Genomic DNA, 17,136 nt, shown 5'->3' on the forward strand with positions numbered 1-17,136 from the left:
TGTTAGAGGATTGGAGAGAGGCCCAGTGTGGCTGGAGTGAGGGGAGCCTGGTGGGCAGCAGCCAGATACAAGACACGAGAGTGACCCCAGGGCCAAGTTGTCAGGGCTGCCATGATCCACGTCTCTGGGGGAACCATCGTGTCAGAGTCTGCAGAGTGGGGCCCCTGCGGTATGCAACCTGAGAAGCTATTCTCGCAACACAGCAGGTCATGAGAGACCTTGTGTGACATGTCAAGTTGGCTGGATGCCTGTCCTGGAAGTCTTTGTTTTGGAAGAGGGTGGACATTGCATGTCTTTTAGCTGAGGTATGCCCAAACAAGTAGGAAACTTCTGGAGTTCCTTTCGTTGTGAGGCATGTGGTGGAAACTTGACAAACGCCCAGCTCAGCTCAGAAGGGCATGTCCGTGGTGTCCCCAGGCTTGAACCTTGCGTTGTGTTGAATAAGGTTGTGTTTATTGGAGACCCCAGACATCTCTTGGCACAGTGATGCTAGAGTTTGCTCCAGGGCAGCACAAGAGAGTCACCCCACTGTCTGCAGACCTCCTTACCTGTGTAGATGCTCCAGGTCCTTATTGGATTCTGTGCTCCTTGGGGGCCCCAGTGCCTTGGACGATGCCCAGCCTCTGCTGACCCTCATCACAGTTCAGCTCGGGAGACAGTAAGCTGGGGAAAGGAGCCCTGGATGTGTGCTTGGGTGGGGTGCTTGCTGGCTGGGCAAGAAAGCAGCAGTGGGCCTGCCTCGCGGCCACACGTGCCTGGTCAGGCTGGCTGCTGATGTTCAGTCCCCTAAGATGGGACAGATTTTTTTAGTGTCTTGAAACTTAAACTCTGTGCTTTTAGGAAAAAAAAAAAGAGGAAGGGGATCTGGGTTCCAGTCTCAGCACGGCTGGGAGACTGTGGGCTCGTAACCTAAGTTCTCTGGGCTTCAAGTCTCTTCTACAAAATGAGAATAAGAAAACTTTGCTTGTTGTGACAAACAAATATGACAGTGAAGATGAAGGCTTTTGTAAAACTTCATTGAAATGTTTTACTGGGTACTAATTTGCCTTCTCCCTTCTGGAAGAAAAGAAAGGAAAAGTCATTAAGAACATATTTTGTGCCAAGCCCTGTGCAAGGTGGTGGTGCATAGAATCTCTCTTTTAATCTTACTGGAAAGGCAGTCAGGGTTACTGGGAGACTGAGGAAGCCAAGTCTCAGAGAGGTTAAGTGACTTGCTCCAGGCCACACAGCCTCTGGTCTATGTGACTACACAGCCCGACCTTTTTCTTCCACTCGTTCCTCTACCAGTAGGCCCCCCAAGGGTTTGCAGCGAGCATGGCTCCAGAGGTGGGGACCCCACGGGCACTGTGTGGCTGCCATGCAGACTCTGGCTGGGCTTCCTTGGGTTGGGGAGGCTGGTTGCCTGCGGAGGTGCCGTCTCCCCTGCTCCTTCCTGCCTTGCAGCTCCTTGGAGATTTTTTTCCAAAACATCTAAGTTAGTTTTAATGAACAGAGGCTCCAGCGCAGCCTTCCCCCAGCAGCAGAGCATCATAAGGTCTCTGAGGGCGGCCGACGTGGACACGGGCACCCCAGAGCAGCTTTCTGTCCCTTGGTTTCTCCTCCCCAGTTCTGGAGTGTTCTGGAATCTGCAGGCCGGCATGAGCCTGTAGGGAGGGGTCAGCCTAGGCACTGGAGCCACCAGCTGCCTCCAGGGGGTGACTTCCATTTTGAAGCCCTGCCTAGGGCAGCGCGAGTCCCCTGGGCTGTTAGAGAATGTGCGGGATATTGTGATTCATCAAATTCCAGGAAGAAGGGTTTTGTGGGGGACTCTTCTCACGGCTGCCTTTCTGAGCTGGGGTGTTATAAACACTTTATCCAGCTGTCGTGGGCTCGAGGAAGCTTTGGTCTGAACGTTACCCACTTGGGAGATTCATTCATTTTATTCATTCTTTTTAAATCTTGTGTTGAAAAAGAACAGTGCTTTTGAAGTAAGACTGCTGCCCCTCTCAGCAGAGCGGGGCCTCTCAGCCTTGTAGGTGCACAGGGCTCACCCCGAGATTGAAGTCAGGCGTGGGAGTCAAGCTTGAGGCCACCCCGGACCGTGTGGGGGAGTGAGGGTCTGCACATCAGGGCTCCTGTGGGCCTGCAGTTCTGCCCGGCTGGGAGCGCCTCCCTGGTCTCTTCTCTTGGTCAGATGTCCTGTGTGCAGAACCCCATAGCTGGCGCTCTCCTGAGATGTCATTATTGATGATAGAGACGGAGATGCCTTCCCGCCGTGCCTGTTCACTGAGCGTGTGTCCAGACCCCGTCTCTCCAATGCCGGCGTCTTCCGGAAATGTGGGGACTCAGGGGTGAGGGGGACAACCTGGGAGGCTTCCCGGTGCCCCGTCTGCTAGAGGAGGCAGGAGGGCTCTTGAGGAGGCAGAGGGGCCTGCTGGGGGGTCCGGGTGTGGCTGGGGGAGGTGTGTGCTCATACGTGGGTGCAGGGAAGGCAGCCCTGGAGGAAGAAGAGACCAGGTCTGAAAAGGAGGCGCCCCCTCCCCCTGGAGGGGCAGCAACGGAAAAGTAAACCCAGACCAGCACGGCGCAAGGCTCCATTTGGAGATGCCCATTAGACATTGTCACATGAGAGACACATTTCAGATTCTCGCTAGGGTTCGAGCTTCCTGGTGGCCAAAGTTTGTCCTAGGCCTGCAGTTCCCAAAGTATCAGGAGAGGCAGTCTGATGGAAGTGTTTTAGAGAAATGACAGCCACTCCACTCCTGTCGTCATGTCCTCCCCTGCACCTGGGCCTTCTCTGGCCAGTGACGGCCTCCTGGGGTCAGGGAGTCACCCTTGTTTCTTCAGGCCCAGCGCTGGGCTTCAGCACTGCCGCAGGGGCGAAACTGGTTCTTTTCCCAACATATTTTGAGGAGCACGTCCAGTTTGCTAAGGTGGACACACTTATGTTTGTAAATATGAAACAGGAAATTTCTGAATTTTAAGAGCCTGGAGATAATGGCCACCATTATGGATGGAAGCTGTGGAAATCTCTAGACCTTCTACTTTGTTTCAGATTAAAAATGCCAGCAGCTCACACATAAGTGCTTTAGGGCTGGTGTCTTCATGGCAATTTTAATTTTAGTTTTAAGAATGTATGTTATCTTTCTGGGGAAAGGAGGGGCCATAAATATGTAAGTCAGCCGAGGGTTGGGTTTTGCATCGTGGAGTAAGAGATGAGTGCGGGAGGGAGCCTTGTCCTCTAGTTCTGAGACCTTGCTTAATCTCATTTCCTTCTCCTGTAAAATCGGAATAATACCACCTGCCTGGTAAAGATTAAATGAGATGAGGCAGATAAGTGGGTGCCTGTGTCTGGGACATAATGTTGTGATGTGAGATGATGTTACAGCCAAGGAAACTGAGGCCAGGAGAGGGGCTCCCAGTCCTGGCTACACGTCACCTGGGAGCGTTTACAGATGGCTGCCCGGGCCCGCCCTGCTGGTGGCTGTGCACCTCTGGGGTGGAGCCAGCCGGGTGACCATCACCCCAGGTGACTGTGTCACCATGTTGAGAGCCCTCGTCCACTAGTAGCACAGCTCCTCCTGCCGCCTCCCGAACCTTCTTCCCCAGAGCGGACCCCTGCTTCCTCGGCTGGAGGTCTCATTGCCTTGGCCGCATCACCCTGTTGGATGTGTGTCCTGGCCTTGGAGCTGGGAGTCCGCCTGTGGGTCCTGGCGGAGCCTCCCCCTACTCTCCTCCCGGCTGGAGGATTGCTGAGCTCCTTCCAGGCCTTGCAGCCATGTGTGGCCATGGCCATGTGGGAGAGAAGGGTTGGGTGGAACAGAGCAGCAGCACCCCTGAGGGCCTTTTCTTCAGATGAGGCAAGTTTAGAGAATTCGGGGAGCTCTAAGAAACCCAAGGCCTGGGACTCCCGGGAGAATTATCTAGACACAGACGAACTCACTGGGAAGCGAGGAGGGAACTCCTAGGCATGGAGGGACCTGCAGGACCCACATGACTGTGGCCCAGAGGCAGCCATTTGCCTCCACATCAGAGAGCGCAGGTTGGGAAGGGGACGAGGCCTCTGTGACAGGGTGCTCAGGGGACGGGAGGCAGTGTGGCTCCCTGGCCAACCTGGGAACCGACCCACTTCCCCTTCTCTCCAGCCTCCTCCCCCCAGCCTCTCTGGATGAGGTCATCTCCAGTTCCAACCTTTGCCCTCACAACTGAGGTCTGAGGAGGACCAGACAGTGTCAGGACTGCAGGGACCTTCAAGATGAGTCAGTCCACCCCTCATCTCATAGATGATGAAACGAGCTCAGAGAGGTTATTTGACCCAGAAGATCACCCAGCTAGCAAGGAGCAGTGCCGAAGTCCAGGGCTCCTCCTGAGCTTATTTTCTATACTGTATGTACCTACAATGCAGCCAGAATAGATTTTATTTTCAAATATGCACAGCTCAGTGAAAGGAATGCTGCCCTACATAGACGGTCCCCAGGCATGAACCAAACCTGAATCCTGTTACACTCTTTGGTGCAGTCTTTGGTGGTGATTGGTCTGAAACTTTTCCACTAGAGTTCCTCTCTGACGGTCTGCACAGCAGGTTTGATTTTCTTAGGTGGACGCCCGATGGTATTGATGACAATTCATTCCTGACACCAGCTCGGCACTGTACGCCATACCGAGTCTGCCCCATCCACCCCATGAAGTGGTCGGGCAGGGCCTGTCCGTGGGGTCAGGAAGACCCCCGGGTGCACAGCTCTGTCCCCAGCCAGTGTGACAGCCCAAGCTGGTGGTGGCCAGGGCCAGACGGGTCTGTGGCCCCAGAGCAGCCTGTCTTGTCTGGAGCCCCCGGTTAGAGTTGCTGACACAGGTGGGTGTGGGGTCCAGACGTGTGGCTCCTCTACGTGCAGCTTCTCCCTTGCCCTCCAGGACCCAGAGCCCATGAACCTGGGGACCCTGGTGGCCGCTGTATCTGGACCCCGTGTGGGCTTCGGCCAAGTGCCGCTGCTCAGTGAGGATGCACCCCTGTCAACCCTTGTCAGCCAGCTTCCTGCGCTGCGAACTTGGGGGCAGGCGGATTTCCAAGGCCATACAGCCGCCTCAGGAGGGTGGCCTCTGGGTTGGTGGAGGTTCCCAGACCCCAGACCAGACTGGCTTCGACCCAGCATGGTCTGTGTGATTTGCTTTGATTTACTGAACATAAATTGGCAACTCTCAGATTATTGGATATTAAATAAGTGCCCTGGGGCCATGTTCATACCACCACTCAGACAGGTATGGGCTGTCATGCCCTCCTGGAAGGTGCAGGGAGATGTTCCATAGGACTTTGAAATCACCTGCTTGCCCACGAATGGTGTGGGTGGTCAGGGCTCTCCAGTCCTAAGAATACAACTGGTCTTTAGTTTCTGGAACCAGCCATCTAAGACGCTTGTGAAAGCTGCACCTGGTGAGTTGGAGACCAGCACCGCTCACCCACTCAGTCATTCAAGACTCAGCCGGCCTTTGGTGAGTGCCGATGATCCCCCACCCCACCCCGGGCTCAGCACTGGTGACTAAGTGCAGACATGGCAGGAACTTTTGGCTGGGGGTGCTGGCGGGTGACGGGTCCTCAGGGTCAGTATTGATCAGCCCTGATGAAACACAAAAACAGTCAGAGGGGATGCAGCGTCACCAAGAGTAGCCAGAGAATTAGTGTCAGAATTCACCTCCCTGACTGTCTAATAAACCAGCTTGTTTGCAAATCTAAATTGACACCCCTGCGTTTTTCACCTACCCCAGAATCCATTGTATTCCACCAGGCCAACCTGAAATTGAGAATTCTGCCTCCCTTCCTGCATCTCGACTCCACACTCCTGCCAGAGAAGCCACACCCTACAGAGGAGGGATGGCGGGACCTCAGGGAATTAGGGGGGATGGGAGGGAGCCTCAGGGGGTGGGAGTGAGCTGGCATCAGGGAAGTGGGAGGAGCCAGACCAGGACACAGGCCTTGTTGGAGAAGGCTCCCGGCCAGTGGTCTTGGAGAAGTGGGAGGAATTAGCACCTGGTCCAGCCCCAGGTGGGGCCCAATCAGAATCAGAGATTGGAGCCAGCAGCAGCCAGTGCCAGGAAACCAGGAGTTGTTTGGATGTTCAGGTCCATACCCACTGTTACCTCTGGCAGGAGGAGATTGGGTCTGCAGTCCCTGCAGCCTGTGGGAGTGGGCTGGGGACCAGGGACACCTAGGGGAGACTGCAGGATGCCAGGGTGGGGAAACAGGCTCTTGATGCATAAAGAACCCCTTTATGCCAATGCACTGAGCTTGCAGGACGGATGTCAGGTCGCATAACCCCCTCTTCCCCTACCTGTAACTTTGGTTCCTCATGGGACCTGGATACTGGCATTGGCCACCCCTCACCTGCTGGCAGGTGGGGTTGGCTGAGAGGATGCATGTGAATCCCGGAAACCTGTAAACCTGCAGCACACGTGTAAGGTAGCATGGCGACTGCTGAATCAGCCCAGGACTGCCTCAGGTCTCCTGTGACGTTCCATATGACCAGCCTGGCTTTTAGGATTGTATACTCCGGGCTGGTGGATCTGGGCTTCATTCGCTCTCCTCCCCAAGCCATCAGTATAGCATCTAAGCGCACCTGATAAGTACGCACTCAGTGAGTGATGGCTGAACAAGTGAGTGCATCAATGAGTGGGTAGCAGAGGGGCTGCTCAGGCCGGGATTGGCCCGTTTACCCAAGAGGTAAAGCAGGAGGGAGAACAGCACCCCTTAACCAGCCTGGAGCCACGCCCGTGGCTGGGTGTCACCCATCCATGCTGAGTGGGGCAGAGTCTGCTCTCGGGGCCTGCATACCTTGTGGAGGTCAGAGGCTCTGCTGGGGCCCTCCCTGGACACCAGGTGACCTGGGATTTGACTGCCCGCCCCACCTGTTCCATCCCCTCTCCTGAGGATGTGCCTTCACCATTGTCCTTTTCTCTTCCCCTCGGGGCGCAGATCCTGGCCAACGTCTTCCTCTACCTGTGCGCCATCATCGTGGGCGTCATGTCCTACTACATGGCGGACCGCAAGCACCGCAAGGCCTTCCTGGAGGCCCGCCAGTCGCTGGAGGTGAAGATGAACCTGGAGGAGCAGAGCCAGCAGCAGGTGAGTCTCCCGGCCTCTCGAGGCTCTTTTGGGGTGGCCTTTGGGGAGTCCGGCCTGGAGCCCAGGTTCAGGGACCGTGACTGGGGAGGAGGGGCCCCTCGGGAGGGACTGAGCCCAGTGCAATACGGGGCCCATGGGGCTCCCTGGGGCTTGGTGTCTCAGTTCTTTCCACGGGCATCACTTCGTGTTATTCCTCTTCTGCCTCTCTCTGCCACTGCCTCCTATTCCATGGCACATTCGCACTGCACACCTACTGTGTGCTCAGAGCTGCTCTCCCTGCAGCGGGGGACCCATCCCTGGTTTCGGGGGCTCCTCTGGGTGAAGTCCATCAGCCGCTCACCCCTCCGCCCAGGGGCATTAGTTTCCTTCACACTCGGGGCAATCTCCCCACTTCCTTGAAAACCAGCCCAATCCCTGGGGACCCTACTCTTTCCATGTTTCCATCGAGAGAAGTTCTTGCTGTCCCTGCTCTTTGCTCAATGGCTTTACTCCAGCCTGATCTACCACGGAACCTCTTGGTTCTCATGTGACTCAGTCTTTTAAATAGTTTTTGGTCTGGATTCATCTCAAATGCTTTTTGAAGGTCCCCAGAAATGACATCCACCAATTTCCTGTTGTCCATAAGTTTCTTTCTTCTTCACAGACAAACTCCATAGGTTGAAAATATGATTCTCTGCTCTGGGTACCATGTTATTTGTGTTCAGGTGGTGCTGTTTGCTCTGGGTTCTCTAAAATTGCTGTTTCCATGGACCCTGCAACTCAGGTGGACGGAGTCATTGTTTTGGGGGCCTCTCTGGAACCCTCAGCCGGGGGCTTCCCTTGGCGGGCCTCACATTTTTTAGACGGTGCTATTTGAAGGCACACAATGAGTCGTTTAGCTGATGGGTCCCAGCTTCCTCTGTCCTGGGGATGTTTTTTCTCTTTCTGTTTGCCAATGAGATCTAGAAGCTTCTGAGCTGGGCCTTGGACTCATCTCTTTCAAAAGGCAAGTTTTGGAAAAGGAATCTCCCTGCCTCCGTTATGACAAAGAGCCAGGCTCAGCAGCTCATCGTATTTGCCCCCTTCTGCATCATGTGCTTCCTGAGGGGCTGCTGTGGCTGAATGTTTTTAAAGAATCCCGCTTTATGCCTTTATTGGGTCCCTTGAAAGGCATTCTTCAATTTCTGTGTTTTTATACTGTCTTGTTTGTATCTATGTCTTGTACTGTGAAGACATCCCTTTGGGTTCTTTACATTAAAAAAAAAATACATGTGTTACTGCTTAGCTAGGCTGGGGAGTTCTTTTTGATACAGTTTTGGTGCAGTTTTCAGCATATGCGTCTGTGTTGATCTTGTCTGTCTCGTGTCATATAATCCAGGACGTCTTCCATCACACTGAACAGTACTTGATGGGGGCCTCCTGGGGTGGTGAGGAAGGCCCTGTGTCTCACCCTGGCTCTGGTATTCTCTGCTTAGATAATTTAAACAAGTTATCCACCCCTTGGAGCCTCACTTTCCTCATTTGCAAAGTAGGGGTATTGATACTTCAAAGTGAGGGTATTGATACTCCAAAGTGGGGGTATTGCTAGTCAAAGTGGGGGTATTGATAACTCATCTTGCAGGGTTCCCTGAGGGTCAAATGAGAAACACAGACAGAAGTGTTTTGTAGAGCTTGGAAATGATGATAGTCAGGGCGCAGTGCACAGGCTGTGAGGCCCGCTGTCTCACGCCCAGTGCCTTATGTTCCCTCAGGGCAGGGTCAGCGCAGGGAGCCTGGGGCCTGGCAGAGAGGGCCCCTGTGTGTGCTCCCAGCCTCCCGAGCACCGTGGAGCAGCCAGGGGGCGCCGGCAGCCTGCCCAGGCCACGCTGCTGCTCCTGTGTTACCTGCCCCAGCGCTGTGGCAGCAGAGCACACTGGGCCCAGGGGTAAGAACTCCAGGAAGGCAGAAGGCAGTGCTGGAGAGGACAGGCCCAGACGTCCATCCCAGGCCTAGCTGGGTACGCGGCAGGTGTCTGTAAATGTCCGTCAAGTGGAATGAATTTGTCTAGCCCAGCTCTAGCCTGAGTGTGACCTTGAGCTAGTTCCTTTACCTCTTTGGGCCTCAGTTTCCCTATATATAAAGTGTAGATGATAATAAAACCTTTGGGTAAAAAGAGATAACACGTGTGAATCCCTCTGGGAATGAGCAAAGCACTGTTACCATTGGGAGGGCCGGAATTCTGCCACCATGAGTTTCAATTTGCTCGTATTTTCCTTAGGACTTCTGTGACTGTGGACAAGAAAAATCTGCTTGCTGTTTTACTTTCCTTCCATGTTCTTGACAAGTTTGGGTCTCATGGTTATGCCAGACTTGTGAAATAATTTCAGAAGTGTTCCCTCTGCAGTCTCTGGAAGAGTTTGAGCAAGATTTGGGTTGTTCCTTAAATGTTTAGAAGAATTCACTAGTGAGGCCCTATGGGTCCAGAGTTTTCCTTATGAGAAGATTCAATTTCCTTCACAGATAGAAGGTTCTGTATTTCTTTTTGTATAAATTTTAGAAGATTTTTGTTTTTTCAGGAACTTTTGTCCATTTCATCTAAATTTTTAACATAATGTTCATCGTATTTTCTCTTTGTCTTTTATTGTCTATGGGCTTTGTAGTGAAGTTCCTTTTTTCAGTACTGATATTGATAATTTGTACTTTCTGTTTTTTATTTTTCTTACTCTGTCTTGCTAAGGTTTAGTAATGTTTTAGCCTTTTCAGTGAAACACCTTTTATGGTGCTTTCTTCGTACATTTCTATATTTCATTAACTTATGCTTTTAACTTGGTAGTTTTCTTTCTTCTACTTTGGGGTTAATTTGGTGTTCTTTTTTACATTCTTGGGATGGGACTTAAGTGACTAATTTTCAGCATTTCTTTTCTAAAACATGCATTTAATGCTATAGGTTCCTCTCATTACATTGCTTTAGCTGTATTCCACAAGTTTTGATATTTCATATGTCCCTTGTCACTTAGTTCCAACTATTTTCTAAATTCTTTTGAGATGCCTTTGATCCATGTGCCATTTAGGAGTACGTTAATTAATATTCAAATATCTGGGGAATGCTTCGGAGTTATCTTTTTATTATTGATTTTTAGCTTAATTCTACTGTGATCAGAGAACATACTCTGTATGATTTCAATCCTTTGAAATTTGTTGGCGCTTGACTTTTGACCTGGCGCGTGAGTTTTTTATTGAAGTATAATTGACATACAGTATCATACTAGTTTGAGGTGTACATGCATGCGATCGGTTTTGATGCACTTGAGGATAATGTGTATTCTGCAGAATATCTTTCAAAAAAGAAATAATGCCAATTATGACACGTTTGCATCTACCCCAAATCACTACTTTTACCTCTGGTCACAATTCAAGGACCTTACAACCTCTATTCCCCCCCTCAACACTTTCTGGCTATTGTAATGTGTTTAATTCAACATATATTTTAAGCCCCACGAGACATTATTATTCTAGTTTTACACAGTTAATATTCATTACTTCATTTACCCTCTTAGTTGAGCTCCATTCCTTCCTCATTTCTGTGCTTCCATCTTTTTGAAGAGTTCCCTTTAGTTTTACTTTTCATGAGGTCTGTTAGCAGTAAATTCTCTCCATTTCTCATTGCTGGAAGTCTGTTTATTTTGCTTTCAATTTTGAAAGTCACTTTTTGTCGGATATAGAATGTTAGGTTGCCGAGTTTTTACTTTCAGCCTTTGGCAGGTGTCATTCCGTTATCCTCTGGCTTCTATCGTTGACATGCCAGCTGTCAGACGTACTGTTGCTCCTTGTAAAGTGCTGCGTATTTTTCTTCTAGCTGCGTTTACAGTTTTCTCTTTGTCTTTGGTTTTCAGTTTTGCAGTGATGTGCCTTGGCGTTCTCTTCGTAGTTACCCTGCTTGGTATTCAAGAGCATCTTGAATTGGTGGCTTGATGTCTTTCATCAGTTTTGAAATTTTTCAGCCTGTATCTTTTTGTTGCTTCTGCCTCATTCATTCTCCCCTTTCCTTCTAGGACTCTAGGTACCCTCATCAGACATTTTTGCCGTGTTCCCTGAATCTTCCTTCTTTTTCTTTCTGTGCTTCAGACTCAAACATTACTGACCTAACTTTCAGCCTACTAATCCTCTCTTCTGCTTTGTCAAATCAATGCTTGAGCTCATCTATTGAATCCTTAATTTTAGTGTTGTATTTTTTTTGAGTTTTAGAATTTCCGTTTGATTTTAAAAAATAGATTCTAGTTCTCTTGTTGAGTTCTCCATTTTGTCATCTATTTTTTGGAACATATTAAACATTTATTTTAAAGTCTCTGACAACCATAATATCTGGAATACCGATGGGGCTCCTTTTCTCTATTGATTTTTGTTCTGTCTCGTGGCATCCTAGACTTTTTTTTATTAAGCACTGCATATTGTGTGTGGAAAACAGTCGTGGCCCTGAATGATGTGTCTCTCCAGAGAAGATTTACGTTTCTTGAGGCAGACGGTGAGGGTAGGGGCAGCTCCCGTTGATCCAGCGTGGGGTTGAGAAGATTTCAGGCTGGGTTTTAGTCTGAGAGCTGGTCTGTTTCTGTTCTGTGCTTCCTGTTAGGAAATAGCCCTTTAGGGGTCTTAACTGAAAAACTGCTCCTCCTTTTGAAGAACTCTGAACTGCCCGGCATTATGAGACTGCCAAAACTCTGCTTGGAGTTTAGCCTCTTGGCTGTCACTTTGAGCTTGGATTCTTGGTCTCTTGCCCCATGCAGCTGAGGGATCGGCAAATGCCTCGAGGAGATTACTGTAGAGAAAATCAGGCTCACTTGTCTATGGTTCCCTTCTCTCCAGGATCTCGCTCCTCTCCTCTGCCTTGGAATCCTTGCTTGCCATTCCTTGTTCCTCCAGCTCCTGGAAAGCTCTAGCCGTTGCTCTCTGGTCAGCTTCTCAAGCTTGGTCTCAAGGGGAAAAAGTGGCAGAGTGTGTTGGGCTCAGTTAAATGTGTTTCTCTTCTCTCACCAGTCTTGTCCCCTCCAGTCCTGGCTGCCTCGGTTGTTTCCCATTGCCTTCAGATAGCTGTCCTTTTGTAGAGTCACATGCCGCTTAACGATGAGGATACATTCTGAGAAATGCATCGTTAAGTGATTTGCTTGTTGTGCAAACATCGCAGGGTGTACTTACACAGACCTAGATGGCATAGCCTACTACACGCCTATGCTATATGGTACTAATCTTATGGGATCACTGTCATATATGTGGTCCATCATTGACTGAAACATCATTATGCAGAGCATGACTGTATTTTATCCAGCTTTTATAGTTGTTCTTAGCTAAAAGGTTTGTCTGATATAAGCTCCTCTATCGTAGCAAGGAGCAAAAGTTGGACATTATTTAAAAATTTTTGAAGTTATTTTTGAATAGCTAAAAGTGTACATGGTATAAAATTGTAAAGGTGTGGAAAAGGATATCCCCTGGGAAATAACCTTGCCCCTGCATAGCCATCTACTTCCTCATCCCTCAGACAACTACTGTCCTCTTTCTTGTGTACCCTTTCAGAGGTATCTACTCATTTCCGGATCTGTGTATAGAGACTTCTCACACACACACAGATGGTAGTATGTTCACTCTTCTATACTCCATCTTTTCACCTACTATCCTAGAGAGGGTTCTGAGTCCATATTGCATTGCCTCATCCTTTTAATGACTGTATTGTCTTCCATTAGAGAGAAGTAACATAACTTATTTACTTGGGCTCCTATAGGTAGACATTTAGGTTATTTCCAACCTTTTGCTACTGCAAACATTGATGTAATAGATATCTTTATAGGGACACCATGTCATACATGTGCAAGTATATTTGAAGGCTAAAAACCTAGAAGTGGGAATTGCTGAGTCAAAGGGCATGTGCATTTTAAAAATTATACGTACATATGTTTGCTGTGGTAAAATATACGTAGCATAAAGTTTACCATTTTTCAGTGTACAGTTTAATGACATTAAGTACACTCACAGCGTTGTGCCACCATGACCACTATCCATTTCCAGAACTTTTCCATCGTCCCAAACAGAAACTCTGTCCCCATTAAACACTCACTCCCCACCCCCTCCCTCAGCCCCTGGCAATCACTAGTCTACTTTCTATCTTGATGAAGTTGCCTGTTCTAGGTACCTGATATAAGTGGAGTCATACAACGTCTGTCCTTTTGTGACTGGCTTATTTCACTTAGCCTAATGTCTTCAGGGTTCATCCATGTTGTAGCAGGTATCAGAATTTCATTCCTTTTTAAGGTTGAATAATATTCCACTGTGTGTATATACCACATTTTGTTTGTCCATTCATCTGTTTATGGGCCCTTGGTTTGTCTCCACCTTTTAGCTATTGGGAATAACGCCGCTCTGAACATTGGTGTACAAGTATCTGTTTGAGTCCCTCCTTTCCAGTTCTTGGGGGTATATACCCAGAAGTGGAATTGCTTGGTCATATGAGAGTTCTGTTTAACTTTGTGAGGAAGTAGGCATGTGCATTTTTAACGTTGATAAGTATCACCGAATTGTCCCATGTGGAGGTTCAAACAATTTACACTCCTCCCAGCCATGAATAAGACTGCACTTAGGCACTGAAGTTTTCCTTGTTTGTCTGGAAAATACTTCTTTGCTTTTGGAACCCCTGTAGCTCCTCCAAGGACGCCTGTTTGAAAACCTCAGCCACAGGGAACAGGCCCCAAGGCAGTGGTACCGCCCTGTGAGCTGGTGCCTGCTCTGTGCTCATTTGCTCAAGTCACAGCCAGGTAAACAGAGATTTGGAAGAGTTTCTTTTCTGTTTTAGCCTATATTGTACAATATTTGGTAAAATTCTTCTCCCCTCCCTTACTCCCCATTTCCTTGCTGGTATGTATTAGTCAGAATAAAAGGCATTACCGTTACCACTACTGCCCTCATTTAGAAAAATTGCCAGGAAAAACACTTCCATTATTATCATTCCTGAGAGAACGAATATTTTTTTTCATCAATATTTATTCAACCAAGAGAGATTTACATCTGCCTAGCATGGAGTCTGGTGCTAGAGTATACACCTCTCTCTGATCTAATCACAAAGGTGGCCAAGCTACTGAAAACACTTGATTTCAAAACAAAATCAGATCTATGGCCCTTAGCAGCACTTTGAGTCTTTATTTAACAAGACAGCATCCTATGAACATTATGAAGGGCATCATATCATCAATTTATCATAAAATAGGTGCACAATAATAACAGTACCGTCATGCGCCACATAATGACGTTTCAGTCAACGATGGACCACATATACGATGGTCCCATATGATTAGCACCACACGGCCTACGTGTGTAGCAGACTATACCACCTAGGTCTGTGGAAGTGCACTCTATGGTGTTCGCACAATGACAAAATCACTTAACGATGCTTTTCTCAGAATGTTTCCCCATCATTAAATGATGCATGAGTGTAGAGAGAAAAAATACTGACAGAGGCATATTCCATCAAGTCTTTTTTCTTCTATGTTTTGAAAGGGAGTTATCCTGATTATAAGTAACGCCTTATTCTCATATATAGCAATTAAGCATAGCAGTTAACAACCAGATAATCGAGTCTTCTGCCTGTCATATGTTTATTATGGAAGCTAAATGTAAAGTGTTTATTTAGCACAGTGCTAACTAGTACGTACTTAAACTGCCTACCATCGTATTATTGTTATTGGATAAATTGAAGATACAGGGAAGTATAGGAAAGAGCACTAAAACCTCCCATAATCTGGAGGTTTCTTTTAAAAATAATTTTTAAGAAATATGATGTGTTAAATTGGGTTCTCTGTTAGAAAAGGCTTTCAGGTTTGCCTTTTTTTTTTCATTTTTATTGAGGTGAAATTCACGTAACATAACATTAACCATATAAAAGTGTATAGTTTGGTACATTCCCAGTGTTGTGTAACCAACACCTCTATCTAGTTCCAAAACATTTTCATCACTCCAAAAGAAAACCCCATACCCAAGCTTGATTTTTAAACCCAGACAGAAAGGCAGCTGCTGAGCTTTGGGACAGCCCAGAGCAGCAGTCTCCTGTCCTGGCCCATAAGGACCGAGGACCGGGATCCTGGCCCACAGCATCGTCCTGTGCGTTCCCCTCGCTGTGACCAACACTGGAGTCGGAGCCTGCGCCAGCCAGCGAACACCCCCTGGCGAGCTTGGACTTTGGGTTTGCATCTCCGCCAGCGTTTTGGGGGACAGTGAGACCTGGTTTCCCACCTTCTCTCTGTGTGACGGTGGCACTTTGCCTCTCTGTCTTCAGTTTAGTCTTGTGAAAAATTGGGATTCACAATAATACCAGTGTCATGGGGTTGTTCGGGAATCACTTGAAATAAGGGCACTGAGATGAGCCCAGAAACCGCGAAGCCCTTCAGTGCTATTAGCTGCGGTCACGCCGGCCCCAGCCCCTGGGGACACTGGCTGAAGGAGGGGCGTGGAGGAGGACGGCTGGGGCGGGTACCCCTTTCCCCACGGTTCCAGTTAGGAGGGTTCCCGCGGGGACGGAGGGAGCTCATCCCTGGGCATCGGGGCCGACCTTTTGAGCGGCATGGCCTCTGGACTGGTTTTACGTCCCGGGGTCGTCCGCGGGGCTGTGTTCAGAGCCGAGTGCAGGCTGGTGGAGGCTGCTCTGTCCACTTCACTTTCCTCCCATGAAAGCCCTCTTGAGAATACAAATGAGGTCATGGACGTCAAATCACTTTGGAAGGAGCTGTAGAAAGTTCTAGCAGGAGAGGAAACAGGAGCTGGTTGGGACGTGGCTTCTGTTTAAGGAGCCGGTTGAGGTCAGTGCCACATCAGGCCCCCCGTGTACTCATAGCTTTTAAATGCCTTTTAAAAAATATTCCCAATTAAAAAAAAATTCTCAGTATATCCTTTGCAGAGGGGGCCTCCTTTCAGAGTTCAGTTGTCAGGGTCCATGTCTCACGTTTTATCTTATTTTCTAAACTGCCTTGGGGGGAAGTGCAGTGGGGAGGTGGGGGAGTCTGCCTCCCAGCTGTGTGGCCTCCACCCGCACAGGCTCCTCTCTGGGCCTTGTCCGCCTCAGCTAGACGATGAGGCTGGGGTGAGCTGGTGCCAGGGATCCGATCCTGGATCTTCTCCTTCCTTTCCCTCTGCTGCTGTCACCTGGGAGGTTGTCCTCTCCTTTGTGAGGATGACCAGCCTCCTGCTAATAGTGGACAACTCCCGATGGGTGGCCATCGTCCCCTGGGAAGGTACGAGGCAGCCCTGGGCCTCGCGGGCAGGCCTCCCCTCTGCTTCGTCGGTGGGTGTGTGTGCCTGGCTGGTGAAGGACGCGTGAGGTAAGGGAGCACGTGGGTAATGAAGAGTGGGTGGGGCCTCGGATTCCAGTCCCCTTGGCTGTTTCCGCCCCTGCAGGTAGGGGTGGGGCCTGGGGGCTGTGAGGTCTTGCGGATTTAAAGCTCTATGTGTGTGACCCTGGCATGCGAGGGGCTCCCTTTGCATCAACCGAGCACATATCTAACCCTTTCCCCAGTCCGATGGCATTTCCCTGTGACCCAGGGCTGCCGAGGTGGACTTCAGGCCTCGCTCCGGCCTCCCCTCAGCTCCACGGGCCTGTGAGGGTAGAGCAGGAGGCCCAGAGGAAGGAACTGGAGTCGTTTTTCTTCATTCCCACGTGACCATACTCCAGGATTTAGTTGGGGACCTTGAGGGTTGCTAAGCTCCCCAACTGCCACCTGGCAACAGCAGCCATCCAAGAAATCCACCCCGTACACACCTGTTGGCAGGTCCAACCCTCAGAATTCTGAGCCTTTCTGGATCACATACTCAGAATTACTTCCCAGGAAGTGGGACGTGGTCGAAGGAGGATGTGGGGGAAGATGGAGGGACGACAGCGGAGGTGGCCGAGAGAGGCCTGCACTTTCTTCAGATCATGTTCCGTTAGGTCCACCAGCCTTGTCCTCATTCAGGGGAGAGAGGGCTGCCTTTGGTCCCCCCTTCAGAGGGGAGGAAGCTGGGACCCTGGCATCTGGGGGATAGCCCAGGCCTGACCATGCAGAGCACCATAGACGGGC

At 49.6% G+C, this 17,136-nt stretch overlaps 1 protein-coding gene across 2 annotated transcripts in view; it reads left to right on the forward strand.

Moving 5' to 3' along the window:
* The window catches only part of ADCY3 (adenylate cyclase 3), an 87,807-nt gene that overhangs the window by 32,486 nt on the left and 38,185 nt on the right, over positions 1-17,136 (forward strand). For both annotated transcript variants that reach the window (XM_023619401.2, XM_070236571.1), the window contains exon 3: positions 6,944-7,093. In XM_023619401.2, coding sequence (XP_023475169.1) covers positions 6,944-7,093 — 150 coding nt within the window. The remainder of the gene's footprint in view (positions 1-6,943; positions 7,094-17,136) is intronic.

The sequence above is a fragment of the Equus caballus genome, chromosome 15 (assembly GCF_041296265.1).
Source record: "Equus caballus isolate H_3958 breed thoroughbred chromosome 15, TB-T2T, whole genome shotgun sequence".
NCBI classification, from domain to species: Eukaryota; Metazoa; Chordata; class Mammalia; order Perissodactyla; family Equidae; genus Equus; species Equus caballus.